This window comes from Linepithema humile, chromosome 4, assembly GCF_040581485.1.
Source record: "Linepithema humile isolate Giens D197 chromosome 4, Lhum_UNIL_v1.0, whole genome shotgun sequence".
NCBI lineage: Eukaryota > Metazoa > Arthropoda > Insecta > Hymenoptera > Formicidae > Linepithema > Linepithema humile.
The window spans coordinates 8,455,697-8,482,219 of NC_090131.1; the positions used below are offsets into that span (position 1 = coordinate 8,455,697).

Here is a 26,523-nt window from a genome sequence, read left to right on the forward strand (position 1 = left end):
AGTAATCATAATGTTAATTAATGTCTCAAGATTCGAGTAATTACAGAAAGAAAAATTGGAACATAGTTTTTCATATTTACGTTTGATAAAATTAATTTGTAAAGTATCAAATTTTTGAACTTAAAATTAGTTCGACCGGTTCAAACATATCTTTAACTTGAAAAGTCTGAACTATTTAAAGTTTGAATTATTCGATCTTGAGATTCAAACTGCTTGAACAGCTCGACGACTTGAAACTTCTGAACACTAACAATTAATAAAAAATCATGAAAAAATGTTTAAAATGTTATATACCTGCAAATGTATTTAATGTTATACTACGTGAAATAAATTTATGTTACAGGAAATTGAATAATTAATAATAATAATAATAACAGAAAACACAATTGTATGTGATTGGCGTATACTTTTACGTAGATCTATCAATATAATAGAAGTTCTACTGCATCGTGACGTCTTAACAAACGGCAGTACTTTTCAAATGCTTATTTCTAAGTTGCTCGTACATTATTATTTGCAACAATTTACTTAGAAATGTAAATATTTTTTTTAGAATTTATACTTTTATTTACAAAAATAAAGAAATGGAAAATAAGTTGATTCAAATATTTTCTTAACAAACTTGAAATTATTATTGCAAATATTGTCGTTATTAGAAACACTTTATGTAACATGTGTTTCTAATATTTTATATATAATATATAAACATATTATATAGAAAAGAGAAAGAAAGTGGAACGGAGAGGAGAAGAAGAACATGTGCGATATTCAGTTACGTGACGATGTTATTCGCAATTCTGATCATTATTAACCCACTTCTCTCTCTTTCTCTCCCTCTCTCTCTCTCTCTCTCTTTTTATGTATGATATATATATTGTAGTATATGTAGTTATTTGCTTCAGCTTTATGTCTACAATAAGGACTTCGTTTACATAAATTTTTAACTCCACACATTCATCCATTCCGTTTTATACATGATATATTTATATTATAAAATGCATATCCTAAAAATTTTTATTTCTAAGATAGATTGTTAAATTCAGATTTCGGGAAAGAAGAAACAGATTCAGGAGAAATAAATTATACACATTATTATATTACTCGAGTGTTTATTCTTCGTCTAGCTGTAAAACATTTTTTTACCGCTATCATACGTGGAATAAGGATCTTAAAAAAAGTTTAAGGCACAATGACTCGGCGCCGTAATTTATTAAGGCACTTAGTAGCCACGGGACTCACAAAGTGTCACGGCGCGTTTACTTGCCCGCCTTGGCTCGTGAGCGTTTTAGGCTCGGCATTCGAGATACCCGGTATAAATAGACGCACTTTGCTCCTTCAAAAGGTACTCACTTCCCCAGTCTTCCGCAACTTTGCTCGGCAATCTCGATTGGTCGATTTGTCTCTCTCGTGCACAAATTCATTTCGAACGTTTGGAAAAATATGTACGGAATTTGATATCGTAATTATCGTACTTGATATCGTAACGCGCAAATCGAAAGTTTTGCTTTCATAATTATATTAAATAATTATGTTAATGTTTTTGATATTTTTAGTGCACGGTTTAACGCAAAAAATAAGCAACACCTGCAAAGATGAGAGAAACATTTTGCTTTGCGTATAAAAAAAAAGGGTATACGATAATACACTACGAGATAAATTTTTTAATCTATTTTTGTTTATGCAAATGCATTAACATTTGAAAAAATACATTAATGTTGTACATATCACAATAATGAAATATTATTCTTTTAATATCATTGTATAGGTTAGCGGTTCCCAACCTACTCGCGAATCATATACAGCCCCCGTGAAAGTTTTATCCATCAAGAAATTTTGGCGTATATATGTATATACTATATTAAAGCAACATTCTTTTTTTATTTTTAGGTTCTTACTCAACTAACCATTTAATATTTAACTAGATTAACGCAACTTAACACAAGTGTCTAGTTTTATGTCTACTTGACAATATACAAAATACTTTCACTTTTAAGATTTTTTAACAATGTTATCTGATTTTTAAAAATAAAATTTCTTGGTCCCCGATTCATTACAAAAATTTTAATGTAGTCCTTTTGGCAAAAGAATTGGGAACCCCTAGTAGAAGTATATAATGTAAATATTCAAGCCGATAAAAAATGTTTATTGTAATTCAGACATAGATTCATAATTTATGACAATTATTGGCACAATCTTTGGTATAAGTTATACTCAAATATTAATAATATTAACAAATCAAATATTAGCATCCAATAAGGCATTTATTAAGTACTAAATCTTATTTTCAGTTAAGTAAACTTAAAATATTATTTTTAGTCAAGTAAACTAAAAATCGTCATTATATGCAAAATTGTAAATGTACATCTAATAGTTATGTTTCAATTTAAATAATTTCACAATTCTTAGATCTGTAAAAAGAACCAAGACACAAATAATGTGATAATACTTTGATATTTTAGTCATAAAAGAGATCACTCTTAATGCAATGATCATAAATTATCGCGTTATATCTTTTTAGATATAACCAAAATATTAAAATATAAATATTGCATCTTTTTATCTAAAATAGACGTGAAGGCACCGATAAATTTTTCTGCGTAACAGAAAGAACTGTAATAATTGCTCGTAACAATTAGCAATTATATGTGATTTATAAAGAAAGAGTTGGGGAAAACGTACAGTCAAATGACACGAAAATGCAGGCAATCCTCGTAAATAACACTATACTTTTATAATACGATTTCATTCTAACAGAATTAGAAGAAGAAAAATTTCCATCGATAAGATAGTGCACAGTTGATTACTGCAATTCGTGAGAAAGATACAAATGACGGAAAAATACATTTTATTTTCACTATTTTTCAACCACATGCCAATTTTTCTCGATGATCAGTTATCATCAGATTTATAAAAAATAGTGATATATTAGAAATCATTGACACGCTTAAACCCTATTATTCGTTGAATACACACGTTAAAAGTATTCGTTACAGAAATCGATGTTGCAACATTGCCGCAATGTTGCTGCAACGTTCTGTGTTTACTGGGTTTGATCGATAATAAATATGATACAGTGATGTTGAATTGTTTTATCGCGGTCCATAGAGAGAAACGTCCGAATGCGGATGTTGCGTGTGTGTCGGATAATGGGCCGAGTTGATGTGCGCCGACGGTTGTCCATGATGACTGGGATAATGCGTTGACCAATGACCGGCGCCCGTTGCACCGTAAAACTGATGGTGCTCCTGGGTAGCGGAAGATATTCCGGGGAACGACATTGTAGCCGGCATCGCGTTGTAACCGGACAACAAAACGCCCCCAGTGGTACTTCCGGCACTTGTGTGTGTGGCCGATCTCTTAGCGGGATTCTGCATCCCGACGCTAGCTACGGCCGCCACACCGTCGCACTCGTCAGACTCGCAATCCCGGAAGCCTTTGGCGAACGGGTTACTGGCGATCTTTAACTGTGTTATCCGGTGGTTTTGATAGGCGGTCACCGCGGTGAACCTGGTTTCCGAGAAGGAGAATGTCTTGAAATTCTCGGTTCGGGGATCCGGCGCTGAACCTGGTGGCGAAGGGGCGACTACCACGTGACATCGTGGTTGATAACGGTGCATCGAATTTAAAATAATCTGCAACGCGAAAGAATAAAGATTTCAGCGTCTGTGGAAAAAAACTGATTCAAATCTGTGTCTCGAGTCAGCTATCCGACTATTCGAGTGAGACTCTACTGCATTTGTTGATGATTATAGACTTGAGCTAAAATCCTTTCAGCGAAATTTTATGAAATGCGTGCTCTCAAATAAAATCACAGAATATCTGAGAACTATTGACTCAGAGAAAGTAGCTTTTTTTATAATGAATCATATTTATTATGAATTTTTAAAGGAAGATGAAAAGATATTGTTATTTAAGATAGTTGACGTTAAATAAATTTCTTAAACATTTTTCCAATTATAACTAGATATTAATAACAATGATATATAAATATCTATTATACATATATTTTTCAACGTTTGTGTAATTATAGCAAGAATAAAATTTAAAACTAAGATTTTCACAATTGCAAATAACATTATCAACATGTAACAGCTATATTACTAATGTTAATGCTCTGATTTTAATTTTATCGCCCAAACTACATTTCAAATTTTTATGTAAAAGTTATGGTACAATTTTGTGAAGGAAAAACCCTTACAATGGTCAAAAAATAATAAAAATTATTTTTAGACATTTTTTAAATTTATTTATTATGGTGAAGCAGATCGATCCCTTATTTTTCAACAATTTCCGCTAATTGGAGTACGATTGATACATAAAAAACAAATTTTTAGCTGGTAAACATTATTATTGAGATAGAATTGGACTAAAAAACTTTGCTTTTTGGTTGGATCTTTTTTCACGACAATATATCGAATTAAAGAAAAAATAAAATATGCAATTTTTTACGTATTTCTTATTTTGTAGAAAAGAGATAATTAAAATCCACAAAAAGCATTTGAAAGAAGTTGCAGGCTTATTTTTTTTTTAATTAAAATGCGATGATTTTTTGCAAAGCTATGCTTTAAAAATCGAGAAGATTTTTTAAAACAATTTTTCCAGACCCCTTAATTTTTGTTCTGAGGGTATATTACTAATTTATTTATGTGTAGGTGTGTCAAAATAAATAAATTAACTAAAAATTTACTAAAAATTTATTTATTTATTTTATTTTATTTGTTTTATTTTTTTCAGATAATAAAAATTCTAAATTATATTGAGAATTGTCCGATTATGGTTTTCATAATCACAGAGTTTTGACCTCATGTAATTCTTAATAATTGGACAACTATTACTTGTACTGAAGATAGTCAAAAAATTGATCGAAACATACTAAATATTTATTTGATATATATTTTGTATCTTGTATTTTAAAATATATTATTTTAATCAACTTACTCGAATCTTTTCTCATAGTATGCAACTTTACTTTTTAACGATGGCATCACGAAATAACAGTAAAATTTTGTTTTAATAAATTAGCTTTAGTTGTTTTAAAAGAAAAATGAGAAGAGAAAAGAAAAACATTACAATTTTACATTAATCGTTAAATAAATGATATAAAATTTATAAGAACAAAATATCTCTTTTTCTTTTAACTTCATAATGGTAATCGTAAAAGATTCTGCTACAAATATTGACAAATGTTGGATGACAAATGATTTTATGGAAACTTGATTGATCGGCATAATTCGGTAACATCGTCATCGTACCAAAAACCCACAAAAAAGGGTCCAGAAAGAGAAGAGGAAGAGAAGAAATGAGACACGTAAAGCTCGAATTCGGTCTGGAGAAGGAGCATCCCTAGGGAGAGGCGGTCGTAATGTTTGACAGCCAGAAGAAAGCCAGTGACTAATTAGTATAAAAACTAAACCCTAGGCTTAGCAATACGACACCTTGGTCCTTCCCTCCGCGCACTTACGCACATATGCTTCGTATGGCATGTGTGTCAGTAGGCCCATAGGCGTGCACGCATATTCTACAACGAGGAAAGCGCGTGTGGCCTAAAGATTCAGGCATCGTTTTGACGCAAACCTCTCATCATCGACAGATTTCTTTATAAAATCCATTGATCCTTTATCATATTCACAGTTCGATGCTCACATTTCTCGTTTAACACACATACACACACGTGCGCGCACGCGCGCGCGCGCCGTATACAATCAATTAGTAAAATTAATATAAAATAAAATAAAATAAAATATTATATAATTACTGTTGTACTATGTAAAATTTATAACAGTATTGTGCCTTTCCACTTTCTTTGTTTATTAAGTTATTTTTGTTATTCTTTTCACAGAAATAAACAATATCTGTTTGAAAAATTGCAAATACTTTCTTTATATAAATTTTAATTGGAATATAACGTAACTGATATAAACTAAAACATTAATTCAAGCAAAACTCAGTTATCGAAAAGATTATTTCGGTGATGAGTCGAAAGGAAACAGATTCTCCGAAAGCTCGAAAAACAGTAATTAGAAAATTTGAACAATTTATACAGTTTATAAACAATAAATATATCATTAGGAGGAAAAATAAATATTGATATATTTTGAATGAATAAAGTTTATTTTTTTAGAAATATAACCTTTTCATTTTGACCTACCAAAAAACGATGATTTTATATGATACAATTTTACACATATACTTAATTTGAAATTTCTTTGTATCAACAAAGTGTAATCTTGCCCAGATAAAATCTATTATAAATAAAGTAAGTAAAAAAAAAATGTTGGAACATCAAGATACATAAATTGCGTCCATTCACATGCATAAAATCTCACGATCTTTGAAATATAAATTCTTTCGAAAAATATTATTTTAAAATATAAAAATTTTATTAAAATTATCTTATCGTGTATTATCTGCGTATTTCTATCCAAGTGAAAAATCTGGGATTCTTTTGGTTTAAGGTGATAGAATCTTTTTGAAATACTGCGTTACAGTGAGTGCGTAAATTATAAATGAGCATCAGCATTTCTGACCCGCCTACAAATTTTTTACGTCGCCCGATGGCGGATTTTTCGCCGCACAATTAAAGAAACAAACTACTCTATGTAAAGCACGAGAAAAAGAATGACTTCTTTTCACGGATCATAGAAGTCTCTCGCAAAAAAGAAAAAGACAGAGATATATTCTTGAGAGAAATATGAGTGCAGAGTCTACATAAAAAAATTACAAAAAAAATTAATCCCATTATTTTTTAGATATACTATATATAATTCTTTTTTAACATTCTGATGTAGTTGCAATTTTTAAGACTAGATTCCGATTTTATCTTCTCGTTCCCAACCATATGGCTACGTATATTTAAAATTATGAAATAGAATATTATATAGCCATTTCTATTTCCATATCTGTGATATGTACTCTTTTCAGTCTTGTATATGTGACTCTAACACGTATTTTGATGTGTATTTTTACAAAATTTCGTAATAAAATATTAGAATATTATCAACTTTCATTTCTTGCCGTCACAATTCGATGACAAGAGTTATCTTAAATGCAATTAATGTTTAAAAATAATAATTTCCTTGGAATATTTTAAATAGATTTACTAATTAAAAATAAAAAGAAAGGTTTTTCTTAATGTATAATAACTTTGCAATGTAAATTATTGTACATGTAGTACAAATAAAATTTGTTGCTAATAGTGATAAATAAAAAAAATCCTTAAACGTTTTTAAAACGTCAAAATTTTTTTATGAATGATTTATTTGTTATGTAACATATGCACCAAAATGTTTTAAATTACAAATAGTTTCTTGTAGCTATTAAATAATTTCGGAATGAAAGGGTCAACACAAAAAACAATAGAAAACTATTTTTCCTAAACTCATGCGGAGCAATATAATCAAAACAAATTAACGGCTTGATCATTTGACCTTGTAAATAGCAACTGACACACATACAGGGTGATTCAAAACAACCTGATGTCCTTGAAATGTCATATTCTTGAACGATTTCTAAAGCCGAATCCACAATGTGTTTTTCGATTTTTGTTTTCTGTCTTTTTGCCTTTATATAAAGGCATATTTTTCTTCGAAAATTCAGAAAGGAGAAATTTTAAATCACGATGTTTCTTGACTCCATGCGACAAATACATAAAAAGCAAAAATACGAAAGGCAGAGAGTAAGAAACAATACGTAAGAAACACATTGTAGATTTTTCTTTTTGCAAAATCTTGTCCAAAGTTTTGGAGTTATAATAATATAATATCGGACTCGTGTGAATAGTGAACTATTTTCAATTATAACTCGAAAACTAGCTACGGACAAAATTTTGCGGAAGGAAAAATCGTCTTAGAAATCGCTCAAGACTATGACATTTCAAGGACATTAGGTTGTTTTGAATCACCCTGTATGTACAGTGTGTCATATCATGTCATTTCGTTTGTTGGTATGTCGATATATCGCAGCACTGTGCCTATTTCACAATCTTGTTCACGGTTGGCTTGATCAATTTGGCACAGACATTACTATTGCGAAGAATTATTTTGAGCTCCGCGAACGCCGTAGGTGCATCATGCGCCGTCGCCATCGTCACCATACCGCACGCAATCGAGAGAATCAAAGAGCATCCGCGACTGATTACAAAAAAATTTCGATTCTTTTTAGTGGCCAATTAAAAAAATTAAAATATTAACGAGATATATAAAGTGCCTAATTTTAATAATAAATTTTCTGACGAATTTGAAGTAAATTTTTTCTTAACAAATATGTTAAAAAAAAAATTTTATATACACATTTTATATTATTTTTAACTAAACTTTAAATAAAAATTTTATCACACAAAATTTTAATTAAAATTAACTAGTAATAAGTATAAAATATTCCTGTTATTTATTCCCTTACAACTGGAAAATTTCATTGATGTCTTGATATTTTTGCTCAGAAAAAATTACTTCTAAATTTGCCTAAATAAAAAGCATCTGTCATTAAAAAATTTTCAAATTTAGATGTTATATCTATAAAAAATATGCATGCATACGTGTGGTACGTACAAAAACGTGATTATTCTTATATCATTGCTTTAAAATCAAAACTTTTTATATAATTTGAAAAAGTATTAAGTATACTTTTAAAGTATGTTGTTTCAAAATATAAAGTATATATGTTCAATAATATGAAGTATGTTTTATATAAAAGTGTCGAGGTCACGTCAAAGTCACTTAAAATTTAAAAAAATCTTATTTTTTATTATCTATTTCCGTAGCTGATGTCAAGATATTTTCAAAATATAATTAAACTCTTTTTGTTAAAAAAAGAAATGTTTTGTATTATGTTATGATATTTTTTTATATAAAATATGAAATATCTCGTAAAGTACTTTTTGCTACTTATTTTTTATTTTATTTTATTTATTTTTTATTATTTTTACACGTAGAACAATGGAACACATCAATTAGTAATATTAATTTGAATTTGCCACTTTGCAAAATACACCAATGTATCTAAAAAACGTAATATAATTTTTTAAAATAATTTTTTATATTGTTTTACGTCAATTAAACATCTTGAGTCAAAAACAGGTCATTAAGAACTGATCTTAACGTCTGTTTATTTTACCTATTAAAATAAATGATAATAAAATATGTATATATTTTATTGGGACACCCTATATATATGTAAATAAAACATAAAAAAACTTGAAAATATTTACTTTGTTATTTTACCTTAACAATTTTATATGCAGAATGACGAGGAGAAGTAATTTATATTTAAAAAATCACATGATTTTATTTAAAGACTGAAGACGATCTTAAAATCTTAGAAACGTCAGAACAAAGGCATTTTTATTGCAGAACGTTTATTACGAAATAAAGTAAGTTTAACTTGAAACATTTTGTATAACCAATATTTTCGAAAATATTTGAATATTTTATTTTTCTTAAAATGAAACACGATATACATATGAGAATCTGAAGAGAATATTCATTATAGCATCACAATTGTGCGTAAAATTCATCAAATTATTAGAAAAGTGGCTTTTATTATTGCGCCTCACAAATGCTGCACTTTTCGCAATCTAATTCGAATTGATTTTGACGTTTAAACAGTGAACCAATGACGTTAAACAGTGAACCAATGTGTTGATCGCTGTTAATTCTTTCTCCGTATAATACGCGTTATGAAGTGTAAGGCCTCTTTCTCAGGGCCTTTCTGGCGCGCGTAGTTTATATTACATATGTTTACTTTACGAACGCGATACTCTTGCTTCTACTTGTGGTGACAGGAAGGCGAAATTAATGCATCGCACACACAGATAGGACATCTTGAGTACAAATAGTGTGTATTTTTTAACCTGAAACAACGCACTGACAATTTTCTTGCTTTTAGAAAACAGACATTTTATGTTACGTGCAAATATTATTAATAAAATATTGTTACATATAAAAGTTATATATTATAAAAATTTAGAGAGGAAATAAAATAGAAAATATTTTACTAATTTTAATATTGTCTTTATAAATTTAGTTTCTTGTAAACTATTAGATTGAACCAAAGGTTTGTTCGGATTTTAGTCCAAACATCGAACTCTCAAATATAAAATAATGTCTTACAATTGATATTTGAGATATGTTGAATATGTCAGCCATGCTGCGTTATTTTTTGCTAATGTAGCAATTTCGTTCTCATCAATTGTAGAGAGCCTTTCTAACCTTGGAGCATTATTTAATTTCTGATACTTTAATTGTGGAATAATAATATAATTAATAATGTCGTTTAATATTACTATTCTCTAACATTTTCGGTACTTTATAGTAATAAATATTGAAGATATTATTTTGAGTCTTAAATCTGTCATCAGATTGGTAATCAGTAACTTTTATAATCTTTTATATAATCGGACAACTGTATTCTCAACTTCTTGAAATTATAAAGCTTCTATATATTCTCAACATTTTTCTCAATCGTTTTATTTTAATGATACACTCGCAAAATAAGAAGGTCGTTTTAATAATGCGCATAACATTTTCATTTAACGTATGTTTTCGCGATTATTTGATCAATGGCTTAGTTTACTGCGATCGTTTGATGCGCGTATTAATTAGTATTAGAATTTAGCATTAATATACTAATTGATACGCATATCAAATGATCGGTGTAAACTAAGCCAATAGCAAGTACGAGTGATAAAAAAAATCAGCGCAAGAAGAAAAGTTACATTAAATTCTATCAATTCATTGAAAATAGATATTAATTAAAAATAAAGATGTAAAAATAGAAACATTCAATTATATTGTATTATATTGTTCAATTCAATTGTATTGTTTAAGCAGAAAATATCCTTCGACAGGTTAATAAGATTCTCATCAAAGGTTAGTAAGACATTTCATACAATAAAATGCAATCATAAAATGTCTTTAAATAATCTTTAGTAGACACTGATTTCAATCACGAATGTTTCAATCACTAATTATTTTAAAACAAGTAATATGTGATGCATGTTTCTCGCTGAGAAAGAAGTGAATATATACATATATTATCGTATAAGTTATATATGTATATCTCGCCATTTTTCAATATATAAATTTGAATAATTTATTTTTAAACATTTAATACCTTAACTTTGTTTATGTAATATGTTTAATTTATTTTAAAATCTCTAGCATCTTGCACATAAATTTGCATTGATTAATTTTTAACTTTTTATTAACAATTTTTTGCATTGCAATATTGTTAAATAAGCTTATAGATTATATTAAATTATGTAAAATGCATTTCAATTAATGCTTGTTCTTCCGATCGCGATTGTCTGTGAATCTATTCGTTCAGGAGGGAAATTCTGATCAAAAAGAAAAGCTAAACGACTTTAAGTACGAAAACAATATTACGTAAAACAGCAACACAATCGTTTATTATATTGTACATCGTTTGCAGTTTGTTCCTTGTTAAAAATAAAAAAAATTTAGTATAATACACAACATAAGGATATAAAATATAAAAATATACATTTATATAATATTAAATATAATACATAACAGATTCTTTTCAAAAGTTGCGTGCATTTACTAATAAATTTATCTTCAGACCATTATTTGAAAAGATTTCGCGCATCTCTAACATGACATTTTGGCAATCGTTCGCGTAGTTCATTAAGTTCATCACATTACATCATAATGAGTATAAATATCATAATTTTCCAATCTACGTATATCACACAGGAAGGTCCAACGGAGCGGGTATTAATAATCTATTTAGAAGACTTTACAAAATATTTCAAAACGTAGCACAATTGCTTTGATTATTGATCGGATTTAATCTCTATTTAAGTCATCTACGAATCACGCTTAAGTGACACACTACTTTTAATTCGATTAATTTAAAAAGTATTGATAAATGTACGTGAAATGATTCTTTCCCAGGAAACGGTTATTAAATTGTGAAAAATGGAACTCCGATTATATCTCAAAATAAGCTTTATCTAACATAAGTGATACGCTCACTTAAATTGTGATTGAAAAAATCATGTGTAAAATATCAAACTGACTCTCGAGATTTATTTATTAAAGTATGTCACGTCTTAGGACCGATTTTAACTGAGTTTCTCAGCAGAAACACGACTATAAATACGGGCCTTAGGCGACAGACAATCCCTCGTGAAAACACCGCGTCTCCCCGTGCTCTTCATAATTTCTCGTAAACGACAGACTCGTATCTCAGATTAATTAAGACGAACTCGTCCGTAAACGACAAACATATGGATACTCTCGCATTTCTCATTCTATTTTATTATGTAGATGCACTTCATGAAATAATGCGTGTGACGGCCAAGTATAAAAAATTGGAGCAAAAGTATAATGTTGATGTGAAGTTACGTTGCGGAAATCATAAGATAAACGAATTATTTATTGGTAAAACTGCGTAATATATTTCCAGTTTGATTATTTTTAACTCAAACTATTTATATTTAATAATAGAAAAATATTGCTTCTAAATCAATTGTTTAAATATTTCAATATGTTTTATTTTCCGAAGTAACATGGCATTAATTGTTGAATTCTGTGACATTTTAAATATTATTTAAATTCTTAATAAAAAATATAATTTATAAATAAATGTTATAAAATTAGAATCTATCTTTTGAATATATTATTCTAAAATTTTTTATGAATGATAAAACATCCTTTGAACAAACCTTACATTAAATAAAATTAAAGAGATTTAAGGATTACTTAAAATGTGTTATTAAGAGGTCGTGTCAAGTTTGCGCGCAAGATCGACCGTGTATCTTTACGTGTGAGTCGACGAATGTAAAAGTGTATGCTATTGCGATCAATACTGCTTTGCGTGAGTTTATTATATGGGAAAGAAAAGTAGCTTTTTTTGGAGTTTTTTATTTTGCATTGCATTTGAAATTAGTTTCAAAAAATGTAAAAATATAAAAATTTTTTAAACTCAGTTAAAAAACATAAAAATTTTGAAAAAATTAAAAAAAATTCACAAAAAATAGCGATTTTTGTCATATTTAAAATGTTATTTTGAAAAAAAATACTTATTTTCACAATTTTGTTTAAGCTATATTAAAATAGATTATTTTTTTCCTGATTTTTCTAATCTTTATACCTGATTTTAAAAAAATGTAATATAAACCAAATTAGAAAAATCAGAAAAAAATAATTCATTAAAAAAAAATTGATGGATACTTTCAGATAGCTTAAACAAAATTGCAACAATAAATATTTTTTTTTAGAATAACATTGTAAACTTAAATGTATTAGAAAAAAATTTTTTTATAATACATTTTTTCTATTAACAGATTTTTTGCAGTAACAGATTTTTTGTTTTGTTACTTAATTCTTTTCCTATATAAGATTTTTAGACTATGCTTGTCGTTAGCTTACTAAATGGTTAAATAAATATTTAGTTATATAAGTGATTAATTCTATTTAATATAATCTAAAAAATTTATATTTCTTTCCTCATTTATTTTAAACAAACAAATTAATAACTTAAAATTACGTGAAAGTTATTGAAGAAAAAATATATCTACCTAACAGTATTATGTAAATATGGCCAAAATCGATCATTTTGATTTTCTCAAAATTCTGATACACACTTTTTAAGATCGGATTCGAATTAGCACGAAAAAACTACAGAAAACTACTCTTCCTTTTCAAACAACAAAAATATTATTTCAAAAAAATCTCTAACTTTGCAAGTCAATATAATTCGATTTAAAAGATCGACTCACGTGCCCATTATCGTCAAGCTGATTGTTGGTTAGCTTCAATTTGTCGAAAGAGATCGATTGCTTCATCCAGTGAGCGCCGCTTGCGGGACTGTCGGGGTGCACGTGGATTCTGGGGGGTGACACAGGATCGGCGCGACCTGCCACAACCCAGGCGCTGCTGTGAAACGCGTATCGGTACCTTTTATCGTCGCAAGGGACAAAATCCATCACCATCAGATATTCCGCGTTGGGATCCAAGCCGAACAGTCGACACTGCCGATTATCAAAGTCCAAGTTATTTCTTAAACAGTCGTTTCGCGAAACCCGTTCACTTTTCATCGACTTCATTACTCATAATCGGAAACTAGTAATGTCATTTTTGTTAAGCAAAAGTTCGAGATCGGTTCGCGATGCATCGAAAGTACTTTAATTCATATTAAGATCGTGTAACTATTCTGCTCTGTTCGTTCTACGAGTAATGCCGGAAGTGGCCGAAGAAAGACTTTGAAGCGGTGAGCTTGTGCGTGACAAGAAAAAGAACTAATTAAAACGACACAAGAAATGTTCACAATTGTTAATGGCGAGCAAATAAAAGCAGCCTTGCTCCAATTCATTCAGTTGCATAACCTTGATTTATAGAATAATCCATTATAATAAAGCATTAATTTTGGATTAATTGCGTACCACACATAAAAATAACAAATCTTATAACGAATTACTTAATTCATATTTAGTTTCAAAACCTAATTATGAATTACATGTCATTTCAACATCATATTTAAGTTAATTTGTAAAAAATTAAAGTTTATTTATATATTAAAATTTTCTTTATAAGGAGTGAATAAGAATTATATAATGAAAGTAAACATCGAAATTAAAGTCGTTTTATAACGTTTTACAACAAAATTTTTGCGTATTTGCGCGTGTGTCTTTGTGTTGTGTATTGTGTGCATGTATGTGTGCAGGTGTGCGTATGTACAGAGAATGACCCATTATAATTTATCTCTCGAAGTATAACAAACAAAGAAGGAGTAACGCATCCGTGGGTTAAATTGTTTCGAAAGGAATATCAGATGTGTTTGTTTTAAAGTTGGAGATTTCAAATCATCGATTCAACGTTCGGGAAAATGTTGCAAACTATTCATGTTTCATATATTATATGTTTATATTCAGATACCATATCGGCTATTTTTATACATAAAATAATAAGAAAAATCGATATATCTTATAAAAGTTTTTAAAAACAAGACACTTTTGAAGAAAAAGGTTCATAAGTTGTGCAATTAGCAGAGTAAAATAGAATAATGTTTTTAGTATTTTGAAAAAATTTATTTTTTTTGTAATTTATCGATGTGTCAAAAGTATAAAGTTGCATAAAAAAACTTAAAAAATAAAATTTTTTAATTAATTAGAATCAACAATGTGACAGAAATTTGATCCCTTTGAGTTGCTTTCTATTTTCAGTCTTTCTGTCTCTACATTTAGAAAAACTTTTTACTGAATGTGTGTTATTCAGTTTTATTAAATATTTAAAGCTATTTCCACTTATATTAATTGTAAAATTAATACGTTGCAAATCATTTGCATACACAATTTTTGTGAAGTAAAAATATTTTATTTTAATTAATCGTTAACATACATAATTTAAAACCGAGTGCGGTTTCAATATCACCATTCGATATCACCATTCGATAGAGCGAGCCCGATTTATTTATTAGAATTTTTCGGGTTTTTGATGAAAACTACTTTGTTAGAAAAAAGGAGTGGTCTCAGACACCCTGTATATAAAATTTATATATATATATATTTTTTTAGTCAAAAAAATAAACTTTAAAAAATGCAAAAGATATATACAGAATGGGGCAGTTAAAGCGTTACAATTTGATTGCTCCTAAACTTTTGAAGATTTCGATTTTTTTCTAAATTTTTCTTAAATTTGGAAGCAAATATCATTATTGCCGATTTATTGTATAATGCCATTTAAGAAATTCAAGTTAAGCCATTCAATTTGGTGAAAGAGCTCAAGGTCAAACTAACAATGAGATCACTATCTTATATTTCCCGGCAACTGCACAACTTTTGTTTGAAACTTATTTCTAGAAATGTCTTATTTTAGAAATGTCTTGTTTTAGAAATGTCTTGTTTTAGAAACGGGTATTAGACTTTATTTAATTTAAATATTTTACTAAAATTATATATTAAAACGTCAGCTTATTTTTAAAGTAGATAAGTAGATTTACATTCCGTATAATTTGACATGTCTTTATTATAATATTTTTCCTAATAATTTTATTAATAATTTGGACAAACTATGTTCCATGTAGAAAGTCACAAGTTTCAACACATTTACTGCATATGTGAATTAATCTAAAAGTGGCGAAAATATACAAATTTAAATAATTGTTGAAATCAAGATAAGAGCGAATTCTATTCTTGAAACTGGCTACTTTCGCTTTGAACATTGCATAATTTAACGTAAAGTTATCGTATCTACTCGCACCACCACTTCAATTGTTGGAATTTTAAGAATATCACAAGTAATTAGCTCACCTGAAATGTAGGGAACATTCTTCGTCCGGCTTTCGTAACAATCATCTCGGTGCCTAGCTGATGAAATTCCTCCCACAACGGCTTCGCTTCCAGGGCAGCACCGGCACCGATCAATGCCTGATGAAGCGGTCGTTTGGCACCCAGTTCCTCGGCAGACGCCGCCTCGTCATCGTTTGGATGATGATCATTGTGATGACGATTATTGTTGTTGCTGTCATTGCGAGATTCCATCGTGGCTGACGAGAAAATCGGATTCGCCACATGAACTGGCAAAACAGCCTTCATCGGATTAGGACTACATGATGATCGCTTCACTTTTCCGGCGCTCTGTAAGCAGGCTAAAAGAGGCAACAAAGGAGAATTTAACAGATAAAAGCGTAATATTCGGTATAATGTGTAGGGAAAAGGCAAATCAAAACCGACATACAAATAGTATCATATTTTTTTATAGTATTATATAGTTTTATAATTTATAACTTTTAAGAAAATAACGTTTTTCTCGAAAACACAACATAAAAATTGAGCTCTGAGAAATTGGGTTCGAATCGACATGTCTGTTAAAATTATAGAACATATTAGAAATATGGAAATATACTGGAAATAAATTGTTAAATGTTTAATATAAATTGTTCAATAATAGTGTACAAATTTATTTCAAATTTTGTGTATTACAATACATAAATATGTACATCATTAATACATTAAGAATATGGTAATTAACAATGTAGCCATACATTTGCCTTTCACGTGTGAGGCATCTATAAAAAACTAGATAGATACAATCCAATTTTTTTATTTTAAATCAAAACTAGTGTCAATTTATGTATCAATAGATCGCTCATTACAGGGTATATCGGTTTGCGGCACATCCTAATTAAATTTTCTACATTATACCGTAAAAAATGCAATAAAGATAAAAAAAGATAAAAGGTCTTTTTTGATAATACATGCTTGCAGTTTTCTAAACGTATTTTATTTTTATTTTCACTTTTATTGCTTTTTTTAAAAGGCAATTAATTAGTGATTGGATTTATTTATAAGAAAAAAAGAATCTTTTTTAACTTTTGTGAATATAAAGTTAATTAATATAAACGTTGTGTAGTTACAAAACCAAATATTATGTATGTATGTGCTTGGAAATATCAGACGATCGATCAGTTCGAATCTCGAGTTCAAACGTCAAATAGTTAGGACGCTTCGAGTCGAAGGTATGTTTGAACAGATTCAAATACAAAAAAGTGAGCATCAAATTCGGACACTTCGGACAGTTTAAACTGTCCAAATATCTTAACGTAGACGATGCAATATTGATTTGTAAAATTAGGTAAAAACAAAAATTTTCTTTTTATTGTTTGAACTATCCGAATCTTCGAACGTTACAAACGTTTACATTCGAACTCACAATCAATGCTCATTTTTTTAATTTTAAACTGCTCGAACAGTTTGATTAGTTTGAACATATAAAAAGTTCGAATCTTTTGTCTGAGTCTTTATGTTTTATTTTAAAATTGCTTATACATTGTTGTGCCAACTTTTTCGCAAATGTAAATATGCAAGATGTAATAATAATGTATCTAAATTATAATTTACACTTTTTCTACCATCACGAGCTTCATGATTATATTACACTTCTTTTTTTTATACATCATTCCTTTTTTCTCTCTCTTTTTTCATAAAAAATCTCTTCACAAATTGTGATTTTGCATGTCAATGCATTAATTTTATGATTTCCAGAATCTCGAATTTAAAATCTGAAAATCGTCGAACGATTGATGACGAATATCGTCGTGGCTTTTTATTTATTTTTATTTATTTTTCCATCTTTAAGAAACTTGACAAGTATCGTGCGTAGAATGTAATAAAAAAGTTCGGAAAGCATGGTGTGTGAACTAAAGGAGGTCAAAGAGGAGCAGAAGCGTAAGAAGTGCTTTAATGCGTCTCCGCCACTTCAACGTAACAAATAAACGTAATCCATGATATTCAAACCGTTGTACAAATTATTAGCGTTACATTTTTACAATATGCATACTACAAACACCGCTAAAATCAAAATTTTAGTTTTATGTTAAATTTTTAATTCTGCAATACAAACTGAAATAGAAGTTAAGGTAGCAAAGTTCAAAGTTTTATATCAGCAATAAATTACTTTATTTAAAGCGCTAACAGTTACTTAAATTTCCATTTTCGCCGTTTGTACGTTCACAAAACTTATATTGCAGCTTTATCTTTCACGTGCGACGATTTATCCATAAAGATATTAATAAAAAAAACGGTACGTTGAGTCAAACAATTAGCAAACATTTTAAGATGTTACTAAAAAATTTAATAACAAATCTTAATGAAAAATTTTTGAAACGAAAATGTAAACTTTACCTTCCATTTGTTGCATTGGCGACGGCACAATGGCCACTTGCTGATGCTGTTGATGTTGATACTGTTGTTGATGATGCTGCTGATGATGATGATAATGATGATGCATCGACCATTGCTGGTAACAGCATTCGGCAACGATTTCACGTCGTTGCTCATGTTGCGGTTGCATTCTCGTCAAATTAGTGCAGTGTCGGTATTAATTGCCGCACAACAACAGAAATATGCACTATCCACGTGAGACGTAATCCATGTCGCAAACTTTATTTTGATTTGCGCAAAGCACTACGGTCACAATTTGTCGACATTTCTGATGTAATTGAAGAATTAATAAAGGAAGAAAATACCGTTTACACACTCGCAGACAATGTTTATCATTGTACAACCATCAATCAACTGATATTTGAAGACGCACATATCTCTTCAGCTCTGAGAAAAACGCGCACTTTACCGAAAATCATCGTCGCTCAGACAATTATATGTATATCAGTTCGACAACAATTAGTAATTTGGGATTGATTATTGGTCGAAATGAATTAATTATCTCTGTAACACCCACTTTAAGAACAAATATGCTTCTATTGGGAAAGCTTTTCAGTTCCGTCCTGCTTCTCCTTTTCTTTTTATTATTAATATCGTCGGTAATGTGACACATGTTGAATGTAACGTGAAACGAGCGATTTCTTCAGTATTTCTTCTCCCACAATTTTCCATTGGAAGATCAGATTGTCGTTTCCACGACACCGGCAGTCTGAATCTTAACGACGGCATCTGATAAACGTCGACATCATCGAGGGATGAGAGACCGCTTCTCTATCAACAGAACTTGTCCTCACCTTTGCGCTCAAACGCTGACAAGAACGCTCAAAGTCGCGCGTGCTTCCCGAATCCCGGATGAATCAGAAAGAACTCACTCGAGCCGACTACCCCGCGGCTTATCATCGAGACATCATTCTCTCTCAAAGTAGAGAATGTCTCCCCCCTCTCTTCTCTTTTTCCCGTCTCTCTGTACTTGGTGGAACCGTCGTTTCAAAGGAAGAAAGATGAAGCCAGAGCGTTGTACGGAGAAACGCGGAAGAGAGGAGGGTTTCTCCGAGGATCCTCCTACAAGAGCACCCACAAAACGCCAGCGCTAGACGGTGATGGGATGCTGCATGAATCTTCTATCCTCTGCTTTGATGCCAGAAGGCGGAGCCTCGATGAGCCAGAAGTGTCAAGAGTAGGTGCAATGGACTCAGGAATGGGTCTTTTCATCGTGCCGCCCGGGAATATACACTCGACCTTAAAATGTATACTATATTCTAAATATAGAGAAGTTCTTTATCGATGACACGATTGGAAAAATTGTGATAGATATGAGCGAATTAAAAAGAAAAAATTTGTTTGCAAAGATATGATTTTCTCGAAAGTAAAATTTTATATAACAAATGTAAATTTTGTACTGTATTTACTCTTATTTATTTTATTTAGATAAAATTATTTTCTTCCCAACTTCCCTTTCTGTATCATTAGAAATCTCCGTACACAATACAAAATGTTTGTGCCATTATCTACATTTATTTTATTTACAAAGTTTTATAATAAAGTTTCAAGAATTTTTTTCTTCTTTCACTGTCATGGTAATATTATAACAAATTCTTCAGCATAGTGTAGCTTAATCTCCTTTCTATCCGCATGTCAAGTTTAAAGACTTCAGCACGTTCCGTTGGCTTAGCTGTGCAGATTCATTCTTGTATAAATACAGCAAAAGTGCGACACAAAAAAATAAATTTACAACAAAAAGTTAATAAAATTTTTGGTAAAAAGTGAGGTCAACATTTATGAAAAGTTGGTGGAGACAATATTCAAATCAAAAGTTCTCCTCCATTGGACGAAAAAGTTTCAAAAAAGCAAAAAATCTGTTTCAAAGTATTCTGGCCATTCATCGACAACACATCGAATAAAAATGTTTGTGTAGGACAAACCCGATCATAAATCAACATTTTTACTTTAAGCTTTTGAAAAGACTTCAAAAACAAGTTGTGCGTCTCAAAATTGCGTAATTGAGACATTATTGGAACAACAATATAACAGAATAGATGAGAAGAACCGATTGTCAATATTAATTTTGAAAAATATACCAAAATATAATAAAATGTTTTCAAATAATTTTTTGTGTCTTTTTAATATTCTTTATATAAATTAATTTTTCTCGTTATTCTATATATAAATTATTAAGATAATATTTGAAGAGGTATCTTACATTTATGTTAAATAATATTGTGATAAAATCTCAGAATATTTTTAACGAAACAAAGATTTATTACTACCATTTTAACAACATTTTAGCTACATTTAGCTATGCATATGTATGTATATCTGCCATTTTTAAGGAGTTTAATAAAAAACTTTATCTTTTTTTTCTTTTTTAAGGTCTTTAAACATTTATCAAACACATTTTTTTGTATTTTTATCTAATTTTGAGGTATTTTAAGTTGTCATTTAAAATAGAACATTCTGCATATATATATAGAATTTTGTAATTAGTAAAATAAAACACATATAAGCTCGATTTAGACCCAAATGAGATTTGACATATATAGGTATTGTGTTAATATTGCGTTAATAATATTATTCCTGTGCACACTGTTTAAAGCCGTAAAGTATTTTAAAGCACATTTAAGATTATTTTCTCATTCTAAAACTCTTTTAAAGTAACAGATCATTAGCAATACTTACGAAAAAAAGGAACACATGCTTCTTTATGCTTCTTATTTCTGCGATAACGTAAAAAACATATTGATTTTAGCATTTTTAATATTACAGCAAATCGGTGCTTTAAGCGCGAAGCAAATGAACAAATTAAAATAAATCGAAATTCCAACCATATCTCATCTTTGAATGCAAAAGTAAAGTAAAAGTAACTTTAATGTTTTCGACTTTAATATTTTGTATTCTTTAATAATCTCAACTAAATTTTTTATTTATGTTGATAAGAGATAACCGTCCAATCTGGGATTAAAACAAGTATGTTTTCAAATATATGTATCACTTTCAAATATGTAACGAGAGAAGACTGCTAAGTGTGTATAGAAAAATTTTTTGAATTTTTTTGAGTGTAATTATCCGAGTGTAATTATCTGAGTATAAGTATCCTTATCAAAATTAGTGACTCATAGACTTTTGTTAATGACAAAATCTATTTGAGGTCATATTGATTCTAGTGCACACTTAATGTTAATAAATATCACAAACATTTTTTATATTTTGATATAATTTTTTCTTGGAAAGCTAAAAAATGTTAGTGAAAACAATGTTTTATGTTAAATTATTTTTTTTTAATGTTATACGCGCACGTGTGTATGTGTGTTAATTACATAATTATGATAATAATCCCAATAAACGAGAAAGTATTGAAAGTACAGAAATAGGATTGAAAATTATTGAAAAGAATTAAATAGAATTCAGCATTATCGTAAATAATTTCTTCTCAGTAATTTTCAATCTCATTTTTAAACTTTCAATATTTTCTCGTTTACTGGAATAATAATAATAATAAAATAAAACAATATTCTTGTACACAAAAAGTATTTTTTTCGGAAAACTCAATAACTTTTATAAAAAAAAGTGCTTAATTTTTCCATATTTTGTAAATTAGAATAAAAAAACAATAAAGTTAAATTATTTACAAAAGATACTCTTTATTGCTCTTTTTTGTACAAATTAAGATTAGTTATTAATTAATGTTTGGTTAATTGTCAGATCTTAATTTTTCAAATGTCGTAAAGATTTAAAAAATTAAAAAAAAAACAAAAAAGTTATAAATTTTTTTTATAAAACGTGATTTAGCGCAATTTTCATCAAATTTTCTATTACTTTTTATTTGTTTATTTTTTTTAAAGATTTCTATTATTTAACTAAACATTTTAGATATTTCAAAATACTTTTTTTAAAAGTACCATTGATAAGAAAATGGTATAAAGTTTAAAATAAAACTAAAACTAAAAGCCGCTTGGAATTATGTTAACCTCGTGTGCGGTTTGTGCTTAATTTAAAGATTAAGTTTCAAAGAAAAAATTGTACAATTTCTTATGAAAATTATCATATAAAAAGATATTTTGTAGCGAAAAAACAGATAGAAAATGGAAAATTTTCAAGATGTTTCGTGAGAGTCCGATATTACGAATACTGCTTTTATTTTCGATTCCATTTTAATTCTCCTATTCTTTGTAAGATAAGCCCTACGCACAATAGAAAAAATATTAGGAATAAGAATAAATATTAAATATTAGGAATGATTTTACTTTAAGCGAGGGAACGGAATGGATTCATTATTTCTAATTCACGATACGTTAATCCATTCTTCATTTTTTTGCTTTGAAATGAAATAATATCAATTTTCCACTTCTAATATTTAATATTTATTCTTATTCCTAATATTTTCTCTATTGTACGTAGGGCCTAAAGTACGCGCGACTTAACGTGACCGACGCCGCTGCTTAGATCACGCTCCTCTATTTACCCTCTTTTGTCTTGATAGCTTCTCTCACGTCTCCTTGCCCTCCTCCTATCTTTAGAAATCATGCGATCCGCGCGGTCTTCGCGAGTTCGACTAATCTGCTCTCGAATCGCCAGCATTAGTGACGAGCTCTGCGTAATTTCTCCTTACGTAACATTGCTGGCGATCGTTTTGCATCTTGCAACGACACAATTAATAAAAAACAATTTTGTTCTTATGAATCACATATCAATTCCGCTTGAGAAATTATATTAACAAATATACATTTAAATATTTATATACGAATATTATTAATCGATAACTATTAAAGTAACATTTATAAAATAAATCTTAATTGTTAAATTAATAAATTTAATCATTAATTTTATTCCAAAAATCAAGACGTCCTCGATTCAGGTCATCATTTTGATCATATTTACAATTTGTATATGTGATATTTCTGTCGTACAATTTATTTTACAATTATTATCTTTATACATACAGATAATAATTAATATATGTATTGATCATAATTAATCCTCAAAACACTAAGTACTGTTTTCCACCAACATAAATCGGACTTATGAGTCTCTCGTGCCGGCGCCTTATTAAATAATGTTAATGTTCTCAAAAAATTCACATATGTTAATTAAATTCCCGAATGATGAAATTGACGAAAAATTTATTTTGAATATTTTTATTGCTTTTGACGAGCAATCTAAAAACTTTATAGCTTTTTTTAATTTAACTTGTAAAAAAAACACTGCGGAAGTTCTTTAGTATAAAGCCTATAACTGATAAAAGCAATAAGGAATTATTGTCGTTCAAAAAAAAAGATAATTATGAGATTGCACGAAGGCGTGAAAATTAGGGAAAAAATAATTCTCATATTTATTTTGTACTTTTAGCGAATATTTTATGAAAAATAAACATAAGAAATGAGATGGAAACATTAAACACACTTTTCGAGCTTAAAAATATTCTTTCACCAACAATTTGCGCTTATGTTCGTCGCGACTTTACCAAACTTGAATTGAGTATTCTAATCGATTAATATTAATAAATTTAATTTTAAAATATAGAAAGTTTAGTTTTAATATTTATAAAATTTATATATTTATAATATTAATAGTGATTTTTGTTTTAATTATTTTTTTATTTTATTTAAATAGCTTAAGTTTAAAGTGTGATATTGAAGATATCAAGATAATAAAATATATTTTTAAATATTTATAAATAATTTGTTATTTTATTATTATTATATTGAAAATATAAGGTTTTATTTTAAACTATATCTTTAAATAGATATATAATGAGTTGTAATCATTATATTGATTGAATTAGAAGTTTTGCTGGAAGCAGCAATATGTTTCTCGAGCATTTTTGAGATCACAGTAATAGCATCGCTTTCTTTTAGACAAATGATCATCATTAGGAGCTTCTCGTTGCACTTCTTCACTTGAGCACACAGCCATTTCTTCAAAATCTAATTAGAATAAAAGCTACAAAAGTACCCAAACTTTCAAAATACGTTTATTTTTGTCAAAACAATGAATACATATCCAAAATCACGTTTTTTAAAATTCCAGTTTTGATCGAACGAAAACCGAACTAATGAGTCTTTCACCGCCGATTTCAATCGTTCGACATGTACAGATTTTTGAGAAAATTTTAGTAATTGAAATCGCTAGGGCACGAAAGACCCATGAGTCCGTTTTGAGAGTTAAATTTGTATCATTGTGCTTTCTAGATTTTATTTTTTCCTTCTGCTTCTTCTTTTTCCTTTCCTCAATTTAAAATATGCAAAAAAACAACTAAAATGCACCTTCTACTTATCGATTTACGCTTAGTTCTTTATGACATTAACATGTGTATTCACTTAATAGTTTTTAAAGCAGCATTGAATCATAGATTTTATAATTACGTCTATATAAATTGTTTAGGTATTATTTATGTAATTATACGAATTTTTTCATGTAGATAATGTAAACTATTATAAAAAATAATCATTTAATTGTTAAGATAATTGTAAATAGTTAAGATATCTAGTTTGAGTGCTAATTATAAAGATATATTTAATTGCAAAGCTGTAATAAATAATAATTTTGCATTAAATTTTTCTTACGTTACGTTAACTAACAAGTTAATAAAAATATAAGGTCATCTTCAATTCATACTTTATATCGTATATATGTATGTATAATTTAACAATATTATATTAAAAGATATTTTATTACTTATATATGTATATTATTATATTATAGCATTTTTTATATTATTTTATTAAACATATTTTCATTAACGCAAAAATACAAATGTTTAGCGCATTAATTATGATTGTATAATATATTTAAGCTACTGACACACAATTTCGTAAAAATGTTAAAGATATTATCTCTAAAATAAAATAGACGTTTGGTCGTCTACATTCAAAAGGTCAAAACAATGTATTCAACAAAATTTTAACAAAAATATTAAATTTTATAAATTATATATTATCTATCTAGATATAACGACCAATCATAGTCTTACATCGTCTACACAGACTATTGTAGTTTACGCAAAAATGTAAAATCCAATTTTGTATCGAAAACAATAAAACAAAAAAAATGCATCATAAAGAACTCAATAAAACGAGATAATGAGTTATCGCCTTAGCTTTTATACGATGTATACGTTCTTCTAATTGATCAAAGTTAAAAACTGTCTATTAAAATATAGCACAATATTAATTAGTGAAATTTCTAGTTTACGCATAGAAGCATCTTCGATCGATATTTATACAAACGAGAATATATGAACATTTTGGATGTATTCGTTATATTCCAAGTATATTATCCTACAATATAGTACCTGTAACGTGTTTTACATACACGCATGATATTCGTAATGGACAAAATTGAAATGCATTTTGTATGCTAAATGGCTACTCGGCTACTGTAGAACTTAGCTGAAAGCGGTATATTAGGTTGTGCCATATAAAAGTGCTGATGTTCAAACAGGTAAAAATTGACTACGGTTAGCAAATTGGCAAAGTATATTTTCGGTTGTGTTATTTGGAATTTACAACAGTATTTGAATATCTTTTATCATTCAACTTTTTTGTTAATTTTTTTTTTTTTTTTTCATAGAAGTAAACAAAATTTTCAAAAAAATTATGAATACTTTGATGCAGCTAAGATAGAAACATTAATTAATTCAGCTTTCAAAGAGCTCTATTATCGAGCGGATTTTACTCCAAAAGACAAAACTTTTAAAATATATTTAAAATATATTTTAAATAAAATTTATTTTTTCAAAAACAGCATTTTCACTTTGACTTGGAAAAATGGTAATTTTATATAGCAACCTAATATTGTAGATTACTTGCCGGAATAATGGATGTGTATATTGACAAAAATAATGG

General features: G+C 28.6%; 1 protein-coding gene across 1 annotated transcript; it reads right to left on the minus strand.

Moving 5' to 3' along the window:
- Positions 1 to 1,653: 1,653 nt before the first annotated feature.
- On the minus strand, positions 1,654 to 26,383 carry LOC105671441 (T-box transcription factor TBX1-A-like). Its single transcript, XM_012365629.2, has 4 exons — positions 18,644 to 26,383; positions 16,271 to 16,608; positions 13,742 to 13,993; positions 1,654 to 3,632 (listed from the first exon to the last, which is right to left on the minus strand). Exons 1-4 carry the CDS (start codon positions 18,810 to 18,812, stop codon positions 3,090 to 3,092), a joined length of 1,302 nt encoding a protein of 433 aa, XP_012221052.1. The 5' UTR covers positions 18,813 to 26,383; the 3' UTR covers positions 1,654 to 3,089.
- Positions 26,384 to 26,523: the final 140 nt, after the last annotated feature.